Source organism: Montipora foliosa, chromosome 3, assembly GCF_036669935.1.
Source record: "Montipora foliosa isolate CH-2021 chromosome 3, ASM3666993v2, whole genome shotgun sequence".
NCBI lineage: Eukaryota > Metazoa > Cnidaria > Anthozoa > Scleractinia > Acroporidae > Montipora > Montipora foliosa.
The window spans coordinates 45,633,388-45,650,887 of NC_090871.1; the positions used below are offsets into that span (position 1 = coordinate 45,633,388).

At 40.6% G+C, this 17,500-nt stretch overlaps 2 protein-coding genes across 4 annotated transcripts in view; one reads left to right on the plus strand and one right to left on the minus strand.

Moving 5' to 3' along the window:
* The window catches only part of LOC137997507 (uncharacterized), a 9,840-nt gene extending 6,020 nt beyond the window's left edge, over positions 1-3,820 (plus strand). Inside the window, exons 3-4 of one of the 2 annotated variants that reach the window (XM_068843553.1) lie at positions 3,056-3,158; positions 3,578-3,820. In XM_068843553.1, coding sequence (XP_068699654.1) covers positions 3,056-3,112 — 57 coding nt within the window. In that variant the 3' untranslated portion in view covers positions 3,113-3,158; positions 3,578-3,820. Of the gene's footprint in view, positions 1-3,055 lie in introns of both variants that reach the window. The other variant, XM_068843552.1, reaches the window with a different exon arrangement.
* Positions 3,821-4,605: 785 nt separating this feature from the next.
* Positions 4,606-17,500, minus strand: part of LOC137997499 (neuropeptide FF receptor 1-like) — a 259,845-nt gene continuing 246,950 nt past the window's right edge. For both annotated transcript variants that reach the window (XM_068843543.1, XM_068843542.1), the window contains 3 exons: positions 10,070-10,334; positions 8,954-9,211; positions 4,606-7,860 (listed from right to left, as the gene is read on the minus strand). In XM_068843543.1, the coding sequence (XP_068699644.1) occupies positions 7,549-7,860; positions 8,954-9,211; positions 10,070-10,334 (835 nt within the window). In that variant the 3' untranslated portion in view covers positions 4,606-7,548. The remainder of the gene's footprint in view (positions 7,861-8,953; positions 9,212-10,069; positions 10,335-17,500) is intronic.

Genomic DNA, 17,500 nt, shown 5'->3' on the forward strand with positions numbered 1-17,500 from the left:
TAAAATGTGTTATGTGCGTAACAGTTTTCTCTGTTGAGGTTAGGCAAATTTTTGACAGAAGAGTAATTAAAGTACAAAACAAATCCTACAAAAAGGTTGTTTTAAAATCTTTATTTTAATCTTTTATTTTAAAGAAAATAAGAAAATATCCTTCAATGGCCAAACAAAACAAAAAAGGAAATCAATTTAAAAAGAAGAAAATTAGCTTTCGCCGTTACGGGGCGGTCCCCCATCCAAGTACTATCCCCATTCGAAGGGGCTTAATTTTAGGTGATACTTGGATTAGCATCAACCATTGTGTTGACCTCACACATATGTTGCCGAACTTTATAACACTTCAAGGGAAAAAAAAGCAAACTAACAAAAACCCGTTGTCTTGCCGTAATTTTGTCACAGATGCATCCTTTGTTTCGTGAGTTGTCAGTATTAAACACGCAAGGCAACTTGATCACAGGCGGCAGCTAAAATCGATGTCATCATGATTTTGCGATATTACTTGTACAACCAAAAGTACGATAAAAATATTTGAACGTAACAAAAATCTCCCAAAATGGTTAACTTGTTATATTCTTGGCACAAAATTTATGTTTTTTTAACCCGCAAATTTTGTTGCTGATGGCAAATTAGTTTTATTCTCGATCGACTCTTCCTAAAGGGTTCCTTATGCTCTTCTTAAAAGCTGTATATATCAATATTTATTTAACAATTGTTTTGTATAAAGCAGACTAACAAGATCTGTACCTTGCTTAGTTCGCATTTTTGAACGTCAAAATAAAATTTTCGGTCGTATGTTCCTGACTGCAAATCTCATATTTTGGTGTCTCACATCCAGATACTAACCCCACCGAACAGAGCTTCATTTCGGTGAACTTTTGTCTCGGAAAGCTGTAAGAAGCTCAGAGTACAAGCCTAAGCTTGTGGTTGAACATGATCAACAGGTCAGCCTTGAGACCAATGTTTCTCGATTTCCTTTTATTTTCTTCAATCTTTCTGGGTTTATTATTTTACTGAGCCACATGTCTTCTCACGGGATATTTACCAAAGACATCTACCATGGCACTGTTTTGATTTACGACACCAAAACAACATCGGGTACTATTAGAGCTACATATTACGCAAGGATAACTTGAATCTCCTGAAAACGAAAACGCAGCTCAGTTGACACTAGTTACGGAAAAAAAAAAACACTGTCAAGTTACGCAATGCGTTCCTATTTTTAAAAAATATCCCGTATCTCTTCAATTCTCCCCCCTCCCCCTCCCCTAAATATCCCGTATCCCCGCTTTTTTCTAACCTAAATATCCCGTATCCAGATCACTTCTCGGCCTTTTGGCTAAAATTTTTTGGCCAAGGGCTACACTTAAGTACTACGGTACATTTTTCATGGCCGTATAGACCTTTTCATAATGGCGGCCCGATAAAATATTCTTTTGTTTTAATGCTGATAAGAATATGTTAACCAAAATGAGGCCAGTAGGTCAAATTAACATGAATACAACAGAATACCAAATCGGTCGCCATTTATGAAAGTAGTCTATGAGGCAGGCACAGAACAGTTTCGGCTGTGTGCCTGTTCTCTCGAGTAGTGATCACTAGGGGTTTTTGGTTTCGTTTTTGATAGCGTTTTGTGTAGCTCGAGTGTAGAATCATGCCGCACCTTTGTAGTTTCTGAGAACTATTTACTAGTATCTTTTGTTGAATCGATGATTGAGACAGTTTTGGAGATTTGAATCCGGACTGGACTACTGGATTTAAGCTTTTTTGTAAAGGAGATTTTAAGTTATTGTGGAACGTTTGGTACCAAGTTACTCCAACACTGAAATTAAGATTAAGGAATTGTAAATAAAAGACTTTGGACTGGACTGAGGAACAGGCAACTACTGGATTTTAGATTTTTTAGCATTGAGAGAAATGGAGTCCAGATGTAGTCTTTTTGTCTTTGCCACGGCATATTTGAACAGTTTTCAAGGAAAAAGTGTCTTTTTGTCGTCGCCACGGCACATTTAAACTATTACAGTTTGCAAGGAACTAAACCTTGTTACTTGTTCTTGTTACTAGTGTACTAGTGTAACTAGTTCTTGTTACTAGTGTAAAATAAGGAAAATAGCGTGTTATGTGTAATGGTAATTTAATTAAGCAGTCTCTTTAGTCCATCAATCCATGTAAGCTCTTTGTGATTTGTATTCTTTTATGTAACGAGGGGGACCAGGTCCTATAAGCCCCATGGTTTCTCCTGGGCTCCATTGCCATTTGATAATTTCTTTTTTATACTAAACGTGGTAATGTATTGTGGCTAAATAAACTGAACTGAACTGAACTGAACTGAAACCAGGATTATGGAACCGGACTTCGAATACACAAATATAAGTTGTTGAACTGTGATCGTAATAAGTTTTTCTGGATGATTTAGAACTGATCTGGTAATTTTTGGATGAACGGAATTGAGGAAGCATATAAAACTGTGGGATTTGAATCAAGTCTCTTTCAGAAAATAGAAATGATAAAAAATCCCGTATCCTGATAATCCCTAATAGGGCTTCGTTGTTTGCAGTTGCAAATTTAGTAACATTAATAATGAGTGTTTTTACAACAGACAACTTCAAGTTAAATTACTGATTTATCTTTCTGGTATTCTCTGGCCATTTTACGAAGTTTAACTGTAAAAGTAAAGTAAAGTAAATTAAAGCAACCATATTTAACGTCGATAACTCGTAACAGTAATTCAACTGACAAACTTGAGGTCGACAGTGCGCTCATTTTACTCCCCCCTCTCCATCAGTGCTCCGTTTTACGGGTATTTAAAGCTACTTCGCTACACGGAAGGGAAAGAAGTCGAAACAAGGATGCGAGATCTGGGAATCGAACTCAGGACCTCTTGCACCAAGGCCGCGCACTAACCGACTGTGCCATCCTTGCTCCTTCATGTAGTTGAAGTTCACTGTAACTGGACAATTTGTGTTAACTGTTTATGCATCCCACTGGTACGCCCTTATATGCGTCTTGTTAAATATCGACTTCAATGGAATCTTAACTTTTAATTTCTTTCAACTTCTAGGAACACAGGATCAAGCCAATAATTCAACAGGTGCTGGAAACTTATTTGGCGGACTAAAAATACGATCCCGACTATCCCACCCATGATTTTTGTCTTGAACAGGGTATCGAATTTATCATTTTTTGTCTTAAACTGGGTTAAATGTCTTAAACAGGGTATAAAAAATTGGAATTCTGTGTTAAAATGGGTAGGAAAATCAGCGTTATTTGTCTTAAACAGGTTCAGGGTATGAGGGCCGCGCCGCACCTCCCCACCCAGGAATATATCGAGTACCCCCCCCCCCCCGGCGGGGAGTACTTGAACTCGATTGTTCTCAAGATGTTTGTGAAAAATGAGAGACAACCGCTAATATGCTCCAGTCAAAACATGCTGCAATTGACATAGGCATTGTAATGGCTAATGTAGAAAAAACTTCAGCTGCGATGTTTCCACTTTTAATTTTCCAGACAAATAATAAAGGTTTTGTAGCACTCCAAAGCCAATGCAGACGTTCTTCTGTCACGTTTTTTTTTTCAATCACAGGGCTCTTCTCAGACACGTTATGAAAGAGGGGCAGTGAAGCCGTTTACGTAAACCCTGATATGAATCATCGATCACTGACATTTCTTGTAGGAAAGAGGAAAAAATGTCACAAATATAAATTGAGAGGGAAAAGTAGTAATCACGTTCTATAGCTCATTTTTTGTTAAACTTTTGTGGTCGGTGGCATTTGAAAGAAAGCAAAGCTCTCCTCTGGAACGAGTGACTAGTAATGCTGTAGTCTGATGATTTGTGGATGAGCGGAGAGATCAAGGAGCAAGTCAAAAAGCTTTGTTATCACCGATACAAAATCGTTTGTCAAGTCATCATCGGAGATTTTCATCAACAAGACGTCAAAATTGTGAGCCGGTGCGCTTGGGACTCAGCGGTTGATCGCTTTGCGCAGTACGAGTTTAGAAATTACCATTTATATGCAGTTGGGATTGTTTTCGGAATTTAATGTGAATAGTGTGCAGATTCACTCTTAATTCTCTCCTGCTACATTGAAATTGATTCAAACAAGATTAGCAGAAGGAGCCCGTGTCGTAGGCTCGATTTCCAGCCGTTTTGTGAGCCCACGTTCCTTGCCCCGTTGGGAGGAGGATGATATCGAACTCCCAAAACGTTAACGGCTGAAAATCGAGCCTACCCATGACCAGGAGCGAACAACTTCCATACTAGGCCTATGTCACGGCATTTTTACAGACCGATCTATTTTTAGACTACCTTTTCCCGCAAAAAAAAAACAAAGACAGTTCCGTTTTGGTGACTCTTTGACGTCAACTTAGTTTCTTGTCATTGGTCATTGGGCTCCTGGAGTCTCATTCGTGGGGAATTTAATCTAAATGAATCAAAGGCACCTTCGAGCCAACTCATTCATGTTTATGCAATATGAGCAACCAACTTGATGAATCCCGTTAATTATCAATATTGCAGTTGAAGCTGAGAGACGCAAATGTGGAGAAACTTACAGAACATCTCTTATGTTCAACATGCAAAACTATTTCAGTCCCCTATCAGACATTAGATTGGCCATCTACGGCATCCGTTTATTGTTTGCGTGACGTACGGTTAAATTGTGGACTTGTTTTGATACAGGACGTAGAATAACAAGTGTCTACTGACAAAATAATTCGTGCATCACATTCTTAGTGGTTACAACCAAAGGGTTAACAGACTGAGTTTCTTGTTATTCGAAAGACCCTATTTTTAGTTTCCGTGCCGACGGTAAGCATCGACAAATGTCATTGTTTTTTTTCTGTCACACAACACTCAAGGCATGTCATGGCGTTGTGTCTGTGTAAGGGCCAAAAAAATCTGACTATCGGTACGGTTTTCTCGACTTTCTTTCCCGTAATTTCCACTGTTGACAAGCGGTTTTAGGTCTTAGTTTTTGTCAAATTTCCAATTGCTTTTTTTACGTGAAGACTGTGCAGAGTTGAGTACAAATAAATAAAATTATAAACAGACAGACAACGAAAATACGGTCCGACTTCTACTCAAGGTGTTCGATTCCTTTTCTGAGTATCAAACCAGAAAAAAGTTACCAGAAAATTTGCCGCTTGGTTTCAGTGTTGTATATAACGTAATAGAAATAACATATTAGAAATACAGCTCACTTAGCCGACGGCGAAAGATGCAATTTGTTGTCGAAGTTCATTATTCGTCGGTTTTAAGATTCCATTTATTCATTTTTCACCGCTTGTGTTGTTTATGAACTGACGTTCCATTCTTGAGCTCCACAAGGATATATTTTGTTTGTAAATCCAATAAAACACCATTTGCCTTACATCGGCTTTGGTGCCATTCCAGTGTTCGAGTCCCGTCTAAGTTGAAGAAAAATGTCTGGGCTCGGCTTGGGCTTCGAGGGCATTAGGGCGAAGATTCGTAAAGTCCACGGTTCCACGGTCCACACAAAATGACCACTCCACAATAACTTATTCATTGCGCTTGCGCGCATGAATGAGTTAAAGATCGGTCTTTAAAATCGCCGTCCCAGTAATATATATATAGGGCTGTTGTTTGCTCCCAGTCATGGGCTGCTGGTAGCAGCAAACGTTTTATGATTGTCAACCTAACTGATATCTTAAAATCTTGCAAATTGACCAAAGGGAGGCACCGTGGTCCAGTGGTTAGGGTGTTGGGTTTGCATTCGGTTGCTCAAGGTTCAAATCCCGTTTAATTTCTGGTTTGGTTTTGTTTCCGGTTGTCCGGGATTCAACTCTGTCACGTTTTGTGAATAGCCAACTGGTTGCCTGCTGTCATTTGGGGTTCTCAATCATGTTCTTTTCAGGTTATTAAAAGTGGGATGCCTGTCAACTAACTTGATAGCGAAGTGCACTTGCACTATAAACAACGCATTTATTTACATTTTTTTTAACCCAATTTTGTTCAAGTTTTAAAAACGACCGGTGTATTCAGTTTCCACATAAGGCCATACGGTATATTTAGTAAATAAGTCTCTTCAAGCGGCTGAAAGATTGTCCGAAAAATGAATATTTGTTCGGGAAGCGAAGCTTCTGTGACGACCATCTCTACGTATACGCCAAGGACATATTAGCCACACACCAGCAAGCCATGAAGGCGTTTATTTATTTTGTAACCGTTTCATTAGTTTTCATATCCCGAAAAAATTTCTCGTAAAGTCAGTGTTGATCTGATGGCGCCCAAAATTATACTCATTTAATTTCTCGTGATTGATCTATCACTTTGAGGCTTTGCCCCAGCACAGTCACAGATACACTTTGCACGCGAAACAAACAAAGGGTCTCCAATTTTAATCAATCAGAAGAAGCCATGTCACGCGTGACTGCTACTGTCATGTTGTTTTCAGGGACATGACAACTGATTTTTGCGGGAACTGGTATTCTAAAAATAGACTCATTTGTGACTGTGCTGGGGAGCCCACCCATGCCATAACAACACTCTTATCTAATTCACTCTTGTGGAAATCAATTAGCACTGGAAAATGCACGGAAAGTTTGGGGAGAGGAAAAAATAGTACGAGGATCACTTTCAAAGATTGAAACTCCACAACAACAAGTCTAATATGCACAATGGTATATTCTGGTTATGTAATGTCAGTGAACATATCAGATACAACAAAGACAACAATGATTGTCGACAAAAGGGATTGGTAATTATGTACATGCTATGTGAAAAGAACTTTAAACTTACAACCATCGCTCTTTCTATTAGCTTCGACTGGACTCTAACAAATATGAGTACTTCCCCGGGGTGGGGGGAGGCACGTGCGGCCAGCCAGGGTATATTTTTCGGGATTTTTGTCTTGAACAGGGTATCGAATTTATCATTTTTTGTCTTAATCAGGGTATCGATTTATCATTTTTTGTCTTAAACTGGGTTAAATGTCTTAAACAGGGTATAAAAAATTGGAATTCTGTGTTAAAATGGGTAGGAAAATCAGCGTTATTTGTCTTAAACAGGTTCAGGGTATGAGGGCCGCGCCGCACCTCCCCACCCAGGAATATATCGAGTACCCCCCCCCCCCCCCGGCGGGGAGTACTTGAACTCGATTGTTCTCAAGATGTTTGTGAAAAATGAGAGACAACCGCTAATATGCTCCAGTCAAAACATGCTGCAATTGACATAGGCATTGTAATGGCTAATGTAGAAAAAACTTCAGCTGCGATGTTTCCACTTTTAATTTTCCAGACAAATAATAAAGGTTTTGTAGCACTCCAAAGCCAATGCAGACGTTCTTCTGTCACGTTTTTTTTTTCAATCACAGGGCTCTTCTCAGACACGTTATGAAAGAGGGGCAGTGAAGCCGTTTACGTAAACCCTGATATGAATCATCGATCACTGACATTTCTTGTAGGAAAGAGGAAAAAATGTCACAAATATAAATTGAGAGGGAAAAGTAGTAATCACGTTCTATAGCTCATTTTTTGTTAAACTTTTGTGGTCGGTGGCATTTGAAAGAAAGCAAAGCTCTCCTCTGGAACGAGTGACTAGTAATGCTGTAGTCTGATGATTTGTGGATGTTCAGCTTTGATATTTCTTTCAGTTGCACGTGAACTATTGCATAGCATTCCTTTTATCCTCTCCCGGAATTTTTGGTTTATCAGAGCATAGGCAAACGGGTTGACAGCTGAATTGAAAACAAGCAAGGAGTGAGCTATGGGAACTGCAACATCGCTGACTGTGCAGAGGCCAAAATCCTTCAAAAGGTGAATTACGTTGTCTGAAATCCAGGCAATTTCAAAGAGTGTAGTAACAGACAAAACCATCAAGGTCACTCGTTTCCGTACTTTCATTACACCCTGCGTAAGAAAAAGGATGATACGATCATTTGAGCCTCATTTGAAATTAATGTCAAGAGAATAAAGAAAATACTTTAATCGTAGGGACACCGGGTCACCTTCCAGACGGGGATGAACTCATTTCCACGGGTAACGAAAATATGACTCAACTGTTTCTTTTTATCTGGAATTACGTTTCATTGCAGAACGTTTAATGATAACATAAATTTTGTTTTGCTGGCTTTCTGTAGCGTGGTCAGCGTGATCAATACAAAACCAAAGAAAACGTTTGCTTGAGAATAGATCTTAATTCACATGAAAGATCTTGCGGGTACCTCTTGGACACGACACAATCGCAGCATTTGGTAGTGTTTAGGTCGAAGCACCGATCGAACGTTCGCTTGTAGGTGCTGTGATAACTTCCTGTATTAAATCAACAATTTTGTTGATTGTAGATGATGACGGATGTTACAGGGTGTAATTGAAAGGACGTGTCCAAGGTGGAATGCTAAGAAGCAACAACTTGTTTCTTTGTTTCGGGGAACAAACATTACTCCTGAGATGTTATTTGAAAGTCGAGAATACGCATGGCATTTTATAAGCTTGACGATTAAATGTTAAATTAATTGATTTTATAGGTCATGATAGGGCGCAGCGCAGTGTCTATTTTGAAACCAATTTTGCGGGAAAGGAAAAACAATAGACCAAATGTTTAACCCAATTCAGATTTCCCGGAATTAAGATTCTTTGTGTATTGTATTTGCGTTATAATGTAGCTTTCAAAGTTAAATGATATTGAAATACCTGGAGCGAAACGTTTTATTACCAAACGGTTTGTATTGGGTAAAACATTGAGGTAGCCGATTTGGTTTGTTTTTTTTTTTCCACAAAACGTGGTTGAAAAACAGACAATCTTCTGACGCTGATGGGGACTTGGCCAATTTGGGTAAATCTTACTCTTGGATGATAGACTCTTGGCTCCCATCATAATAATGTGGACCTTGACATTAATGCATAGATGTCAAGAAGTGTCGTGGCTTTTTCCTCTTCATCAGAGTGTCCGCTTGGAAAGTCTTAACAGCCTCACATGCACTGGTAATAATTGCATTCCTACCTGCCGCTGATATGGTCTCCCCTCTTGATCGTCGCGTTTGAACCATAAAGTGTACACAACGATGGAGTAATAGCCAATCAACAACAGGGATGAAATGCCAACAAAGGTCGTGTAAATAAGCCAGTAGGCCTTTTGCAATTCTTTATCATCCCAGAAGTGATCACAAGACCTTACAGCGATCTCCCTTCCAAAGCTCTGCATGACGAATGCCCGGAAATTTAAAAGAACTGCGAGGATCCAAGTACCTGGAATAATTACCTATAGGATGGGATGCATGGAACGAGTTATAGGAATGCGAAATTAATTATTAGTCTTTTAAAGGGAAAGGTTGGAAAGGTAACCAAAGTATTTTCTAAACTTGATTGACGACAGGTTAGTTTTTACTAATTAAAGTCAGCTTTCCAGGCCTTAAATATGCAATGAGAAAGGGATAAATACTGAGAGCAGATAGAAGTTTGAAGCTTAAATTTCATTTCATTTGTGGCACCCAGCGGATTAATTTGCCTTAATAAGCCAACGTTTTTAAGGTATTTCTACTGGTAAGAATAAAAACCAGCGATATAAAAGAATGGCGGTTCGACGGCTCCATCATGGACATCATTCTTAAATTCAACTCAAAACATTATGTGAGTTCATATTACAGTGAAAGTACGTGTGAAGGTTTCGATGGCATGGAGCCATCGAAACGACATTTTTTTATATCGCTGCTTTTCATTCTTAATTGCTTATCGAAAACCTTAGTTTGTATTGTTTGATTCAAGTTTGATTATACTTCCCATGTCAAGTCTCCCAAAGGCCTTTTGAAAGTTATATTAGAAAAACAGTGAAGGAAATCAGTTGTTGAATACTTAACAGCAACAGTCTCTTTTGTTGCTCGTTACTGAGTATAGAGTCTTTTTATTTGCGTGATCAGCCTCTCATCTTTTTAAACAAAAATCAGAAGAAATTGTTCACATTAGAATTGAATTGAATTTCTGGGAGTATTCTTAAAACACTAGTATGGGTGGGAATAAAACTGTAATGAAATTGGTGAAAAAGAATCTTCCTATGTAAATGACCGCTAATCTTTTGTTTGCACGTATATACTGTGTACGCTCTGCAGGATAATCAACGCACCTTCAATTGTCGCCAAGTGAGTTTTCGCTGAATTGAAAGTGGATGAACTACAGCCCAGTAGCGTTCCCTTGCAATGGCAATCAGAGTGAATACAGAACAACAAGCTCCAATACTCGCCAACTTCCCCAACGACAGGCAAATTGCATTCTCAATCATTGCATCAGGGTTATTAAGAGAGTGACGGTAGATGAAAAAAGTAAATTGGAATGTAGGATAAACGATGTCCGCCACGGCGAGGTTCAAAAGAAGATAATTGAAAGGAGTCCTACGACATAAAAAATAAAGTTTCATTCCGTAAATTGTTGATTTAACTGGATATTTACAATCACTGACGTCGACCCTTAAACTCTACACCCTCCCTACCCCACTTTGCCACACCCCTCGGTATTTCATTGCTTGCCTTTTTACCTGACAGCTGAGATTTATAGTCGGTTTCACTGAGAACCGCCAAAAACTCTTTTGCCTTTGACAATCGTTTGAAATTCATTTTTGATAACCTTTTGTAACCTTTTCTGTTAAAATATATTATAACGTAGAATTGTTTCCGTTCAGCGGTCAGGTGTGTTAGAACTTAACCGTCATGGTGAGTTTTTTAATAAGTCTGTCAAAAATTAATCATTAACAATTGGACTCCAACATATCTGTTACATGAAGGCCACGCGTCTGAGGACCGTCGTCATAGGGAAACGAAATGTCTGCTTGTGGCGTCATCAAAAGCTATCATTGGCTTCCATGGCCTTGATTCCGATGCAGCATTTGAACGTCATCGAACTTGCATACCCATAAATAATTGGCCGTTTTTATACTTGAGACGCATAATTCGTCCAGATGAATATGCGTCTCTCATGTTATCCGTCTGGTGTAAAGACGGGACGAACCGTGTAATACGCATAATCCGTCTGGGACGAACTTAGGCAAACATATTTTCTGCGTCTGATAAATTTCTCTACTGTAAAGAAGGGCACAAGACGCATTAAGGGTCTTGACGGACTATCGTCTTTAATGGAATAAGCGCTGTGTTTCGGTAGCACATGGTTTTGGTCTAAGCAGTTTCGTGTCGGAGACCGCGAATGTTACGCTCCTTTGTTGAAGTCTTGCACTTTCCCTACCGCTTTAACGCACAGAATATGTAAGTATCAGGTTTGCAATTTGCCTTTACCCAGTGAGTTGTTAATTTAGGGTTTTTTTGTTGTTCAGTTTTTACCGTAGGCGTAGATGACGTAAGTCGATTCGAGACAACACAAATGTCACAAATGGTGGAATCGTCTGTACAGTAACTTAAAAGTTGTAAACAATCATGAGATGACCGGCATCAGTAAAGCGTTGTGTTCTACAAACTACGCGTAAATAAATCTCCATGCAAATTAAGCCCAACATCAGTAAGAAATATTCTCTCTAAATATATTTGATTGCGAGTGAATTTCGTCGAGTGATGGATGCAACAAATCGGTTGGATTTCGGCCTCGACAGTGGAATGAATGGCAATAGTTTCGATTACACTGGAGATGGAATGGATCGTGGACTGCCTGATTTTCCTATCCAGTTTCCTGGAAGAAGTGATACATCGAGTTTCGTTTCGTTTCGTTTCGTTCTGGACGAAAACAAAAGTGAAAATTAATTCTTATGGATAAGGCAAAAGGAGAGAATAGAAACTAACAACAGAAACTTTGAGCGGATTCTATGGAGTTTACTTTCTTAAAAAATGATAATTTGAAAAAAAAAAAAAACTGAAGAGGTAACCAACGTGGACGAGCGACCGAGCGAGCACAATAACGCAGCACCTGTTGAGCCGCGCCCGAGGCCCATCACGGAATATTCTGTTCTACAGAAGCTGCGCACTCTCAATCCCAACAAAGCGTCTGGTCCTGTTCAAGTCCTGGAAACGAGCGGATATTACACCCCTCCCCAAGCAGTCACTAGTGCTTGATGTTAACAAGCATCTGCGGCCTATATCATTAACGCCAATACTGTCAAAAGTAACCGAAGACTATGTGGTTGAGGAATACATCAAGCCAGCCGTCCTGATCAAAGTTGATTGGAATCAATTTGGAACGGTTCCCAATTCCTCTACTGCGCATGCTCTCATTAGTATGATGCACACATGGTACCAGAAGACCGACGGCAACGGCTCTACGGTCCGTGTAGTTCTATTTGACTTCAAGAATGCTTTCGATCTGATTGATCACCGCATTCTATCGGAGAAGCTTAAGAACTTTGACATGCCTGAGTGGGTTCGTCTCTGGATTGAAGGTTTCCTCACTGATCGGCACCAAAGAGTCAAGCTCTCTCAAGACTGATTCTCAGAGTGGGGTAGAGTCGTTGCCGGCGTACCACAAAGGACTAAGCTTGGTCCCTGTCTCTTTGTGGTGATGATTAACGACCTCCAAGTCGAAGGCGTTGATCTATGTAAATATGTCGACGACACCACCATAAGTGAAACAACCCACAAGAGTGATTGTAGTCAGATCCAAACAGCTGTAGATAATTTAGTTCGGGCAGCTCAGGGAGATCGGTTCCAGCTGAACGAAGCAAAATGCAAAGAGTTGCAGATTTGTTTTGCTAGATCTAAGCGTTCATTTCCACCTGTCGTCATCAATAATAAGAACATCGAAGTTGTTAAGAGTGCCACACTTTTGGGTCTCTTAATCTCTGACGATTTGAAATGGAACGCGCATGTTGCTGAGATAGTTAAGAAGGTAGCTTCCAGACTGTACTTGATGAGGGAGTTAAAACGAGCGGGCCTCGACCCGCACGAACTTGTATGTTTCTACACCACATGCATTCGGTCGGTCGCCGAATACGCCTGCGAGACCTTTCATAATAGCCTTCCCATATACCTATGAGATGAATTGGAAAAGCTTTAAAAACGCACCTTTCGTATCATCTATCCCACCTTGTGCTATTCCGAAGCACTCGTCGCCCTGGGGCTGCCACTATTAAGCGTTCGAATGGAGGAACTCACCAAGCGCCTCTTCGATAAGTTCCTTCAAGACCCCAACCACAGGCTCCATCACTTACTGCCGCCAAAGAATGAGTGCCAAGTAACTCTCAGGAAAAAGAGGACTTTGAATGTCCCTCTATGTAAGACAAATCGCTTTGAGTGAAGCTTTTTAATGGCAAATATAATTCTTCCCGTTCTTAGCTTTTAGTTCTCGGTGTGCAACTTTGCCTTTAATATATTTTCAGATTTAGTTTTTAAATATATTTTGGAATCTTTTTCACTGGTAAATAGCCGTAATTCAGCCCTTGGCTGCAATGGTTTTATTTAATAAAGCTATCTATCTATCTATCTATCTATCTATCTATCTATCTATCTATCTATCTATCTATCTATCTATCTATCTATCTATCTATCTATCACTTTCCCCACTCCACGTTTCGAACGATTAATCACGTGTGAAATCATGCGGAATTTCTCGGCTGCTGTTTCCATATGCGTGTTTTCATATGGGCGCAACTCCGTCGCGAACAATCGCAAGCACCTTCCAAGAGCTTGATCACAAACAGTGTGCGAAAATGGAAACACCTTTTACGTTCATACCCGACCAATCGCCGATGAAAGCCCATGATCGCAAACACGACGCAAGAGATAGAAAATTTTCTATCGTTACGTCTTGTTGGCGACGAGTAGCAGTGCAAAAGGGAGGAAACAACGATATACAAACACAATCGTAAACTTTTTATGATTGTTTGCGATCAATCTACGATATTTTTGTGCACATGATACGTTTTGACCAATTAGAGGCAAGTATAAGTAATGAAAATGGCGTCCGAGTTCGATTGTGGCAATGAGGACACTCCTCAAAACAGTGTGAATTTAATGAATATCTTAAGGGAATACCCCGCCAAATATACCTTTAGTAAAGTTCGTGATCACAAAGAGCCAGTCCCTCCGGTATAATTTGATACTGGCTATGCTGCAGCCCGTTGCTGCTCCTCGAAAATGTATCGGACCCAGAATCGGTGACGTCTCTTGACACTTCCTCTCTGCCTTCTTCTTTGCAACAATTCCAACATAAGAAGTTGATCACAACGCAAAAACTAATTCTGCTTTTATTTTTACGCACTTTTCTTACGATGCCACGAGATCAAGTTACGCAAAGCAGTCACGCATATGGAAAACAGGATCGCAAACACAAACGCCAAAAGTGACAGTGTTTGCGATCAAGCCAACGCAAGTTTGCAACTGTTTGCGACGTTGTTACGTGTATATGGAAAGAGGTCACGTACTAGTTTAGAAAATTGACTCCAAATAATTCAAATATATTTCAATTCCAAAAAAAATAAATAAAACGATAATATGGAGCGACTTATCTCGTTTACTAGAAATGGCGAATCTCGCATAAAAAGAGCGAAAACTTGCTTGCGAGCACTGTGGCCACCAAATATTAATTGACTCCGAAAACCAGTCAAGCATAAAACGCTCGGATTGCTGTTTGAAGCTATTAAAAAGAAAATCGTATATGAGGGCAAGTCTGTCCTTTCGAATTTCCTTTATATCTAATTTAAAATATTATTTTCCCACATTCTGCTGCTTTTGTGCTTCATGCGTAGAATGGCGCTTTCAGGTTAAAATTTCCTTGTCTATCGACTATCCAGAACTTGTTAATTATTGTATTTAAGATAATTAACAATTATCCACCTGAATATCTGAGAGACCTATTTAGGTTAAGAGACAACATCAAAAATCTGAGAGGGGTTAAATAAAGCTTCATTCTTCATTCTTCATTCATTCATTCAATTGCAAATAGCTCTAATCAAAAGAACAGCCTTTCCACAGACTTCCAAACGAGCAGTTAGTTTCATGTACGGTTTATTTCTTACTTAACTTTATTCCGCGTTTTCTACATTCAAGTGCATTTGTGAGTTGCAAAGGTTTGGCAACGGTTCTGTGAGAATGGGAGAATTGGCCTCAAGGCCACGAAAACTTTGCTTCGTGAGAAAAATACGGGAAGCAGAACACTCCAGCATATTTGCGCCACTGTTGCGAGGATGGATATGAGAATATGACAATATTTACTAAAAGCGCGAGTTGTGTTTGGCAATGTGGAATTTTTTTCGTGATAGTTTTAACAAATGAATGAAACTGTGCACGACGAGATTGGCTAGTGCAAATTTAGATTTGGCCAGTGAAATCAGACCTGATATTAGCCACAAGGCTAGTGAGCTAAAAAGTTAGTCTCGAGCTCTGAGACAAGCATACATTAGGAATGACCCAGTGTTCGGAGGTCAAATGTTGAAGCGAGAAAATAAGGAGCCCAAGGTGCCTCCCAAGCTTCCAATAAAGAATCCCACAATTGGTGCCACGGATCTCGAAACTAAACCTCCGGCCCCTGGCTCGAGAAGCTGCGGAGTGTGCAAGTCTAAGCGTCATAAACTTCAACATTGTCCTATAATCAAGAAGTGCAAGCATGTGGCAGTCTGATGGCAGTATGCGGCCTCCTGTGGATTTTGTTTTAACTGCGGTGTTGAAAGGCCTGGGCATGGTTCTGGATCATTCCCTGAACCGCCCGCATGTTCAAAATGCCCAGGGCGTCACCCTCGTATTCTGCATACTGACAAAGTTCAGGATGGTCGGCGTCCTAACCCACCCAACAAGCCTCCAGCCACCCCCCATCCCGCTAGTCACGAGGGAGTGAATACATGTCAAACTGTGAGTGCTAATTCAAACAAACCCGAACCAATACCCATATCGTCTGCCGGTTTGTCTACCACAGAAACACAATTTTTGTTGAACGTTGTACCTGTCATTATCACCGCGGCGAATGGTAACATGCACTGTATTGACTTACGCCTTTCTAGATAGTGGCTGTACAGATACCCTCATCGACCGTGGTTTAGTATACAAGGAATACCTGAGCTGATTGGAATTAATACAATCACGAACAGTGGCACGTTTGTAGAGTCTAATCGAGTTTCCTTCATCTTGAGTTCCGTGGAGAGTTTTGGAGAAAGTATTGAGGTTTCTGAGACCTATGTTCTACCTGACCTCAACCAGTCACAGCGAGCCTTTCCAGAGCGAATTGATGTCGGAAATCACTCTTTCTTGTGTAAAATTGAGTCCCCAGAAGTTGACATTAAGAGAGTTCATTCTTGTGGGAAACAACATCCCCTATGCACACAAACAGAAAGAAGTTCGAGTCCCTGAAGATGCAAGGAAAGGACTTTATAATTGTCGTTACTCCCTTGGTTAGTGTGTTTGCGGTTGTTATGGTGTTAAGAATCCCCATGGAGTCTCAGTGAACTTTGTTTCAGTTGATCACAAGCCTGTCGACCTCATTGAAAAATTCTGGAAACTTGAAGATTGTGGAGCAGTTAAGTCAGGAGAGAAGCCCCTATCTATTGAAGACAAGAGAGCGAAGCGGATAATTGAAGACACCACGCGTCTTGTGAATGGACGTTGTGAAGTGGGCATGCTTTGGAGGAAGGACGAGCGCTGGTTTCCGAATAATCATGTCATGGCCAGACAGCGCTTACAGTCCCTGAGACGTCGCCTGATGAAGTCCGGGAATGAAGAAATGGCCATCAAGGATCGTGAGGCAATGGACAGTTACATCAGTAGTGGATTTTCTCGCAAGTGGTCTGAGAAGGAGTTAGCTAAGGAATCCAGTACCCATTGGTACCTCCCACACTACCCGATAACTTCCCTACGAAGCCTGGAAAGGTGCGTATTGTTTTTGCTGCGGCAGCCGAGTACGAAGGCACCTCGCTTAACAAGCATCTGCTGAGCGGGCCAGACATGACCAACAGTTTACCCGGTGTCCTCCTGCGTTTTTGCCAAGGTAAGATTGGTATTGCCGCAGACATTGAAGGAATGTTCCACCAGATTCGTGTACGTGAAGAAGACCAGGATTCATTGAGGTTTCTATGGTGGACAAATACCTATGAAGATCCACCTGATGTTTACGTTATACAAGTACATATATTTGGAGCAGTATCTTCCCCTTGTGTTGCTAACTCCACCCTGCGGCGAGTTGCCGATGACAATGCTGATGACTTCAGCCCCAGTGTCATAGCAGCTATAAAGGGAAATTTCTCTGTTGATGATGCTCTCCCTTCTGAGAATGATGAGCAGTCAGCCATTCACCTGGCCCGAGATATGGTCGACATCCTTGCCCGAGGTAGTTTCAACCTGACTAAGTTTACGTCATATTCAAAGGAAGTGCTTAAGACAGTTCCAAGTGACAAGCTGTTCAACCAAAGGCTCAACCTCGAATTGGAAGATCCGCTCGTTGAAAGAGCACTGGGGATACTTTGGTTTGTTGGAGAGGATACTCTCGGCTTCAAAATAAGGCATCTTGAACGCCCAGAGACTAAACGTGGCATCTTGTCTACTGTTCCTTGTTCGACCCGCTTGGGTTCGCTTCACCTGTAGCGCTGGTTGCAAGAAGTTTGGTGCAAGACCTGTGGAGGGCTAACGTTGGATGGGAC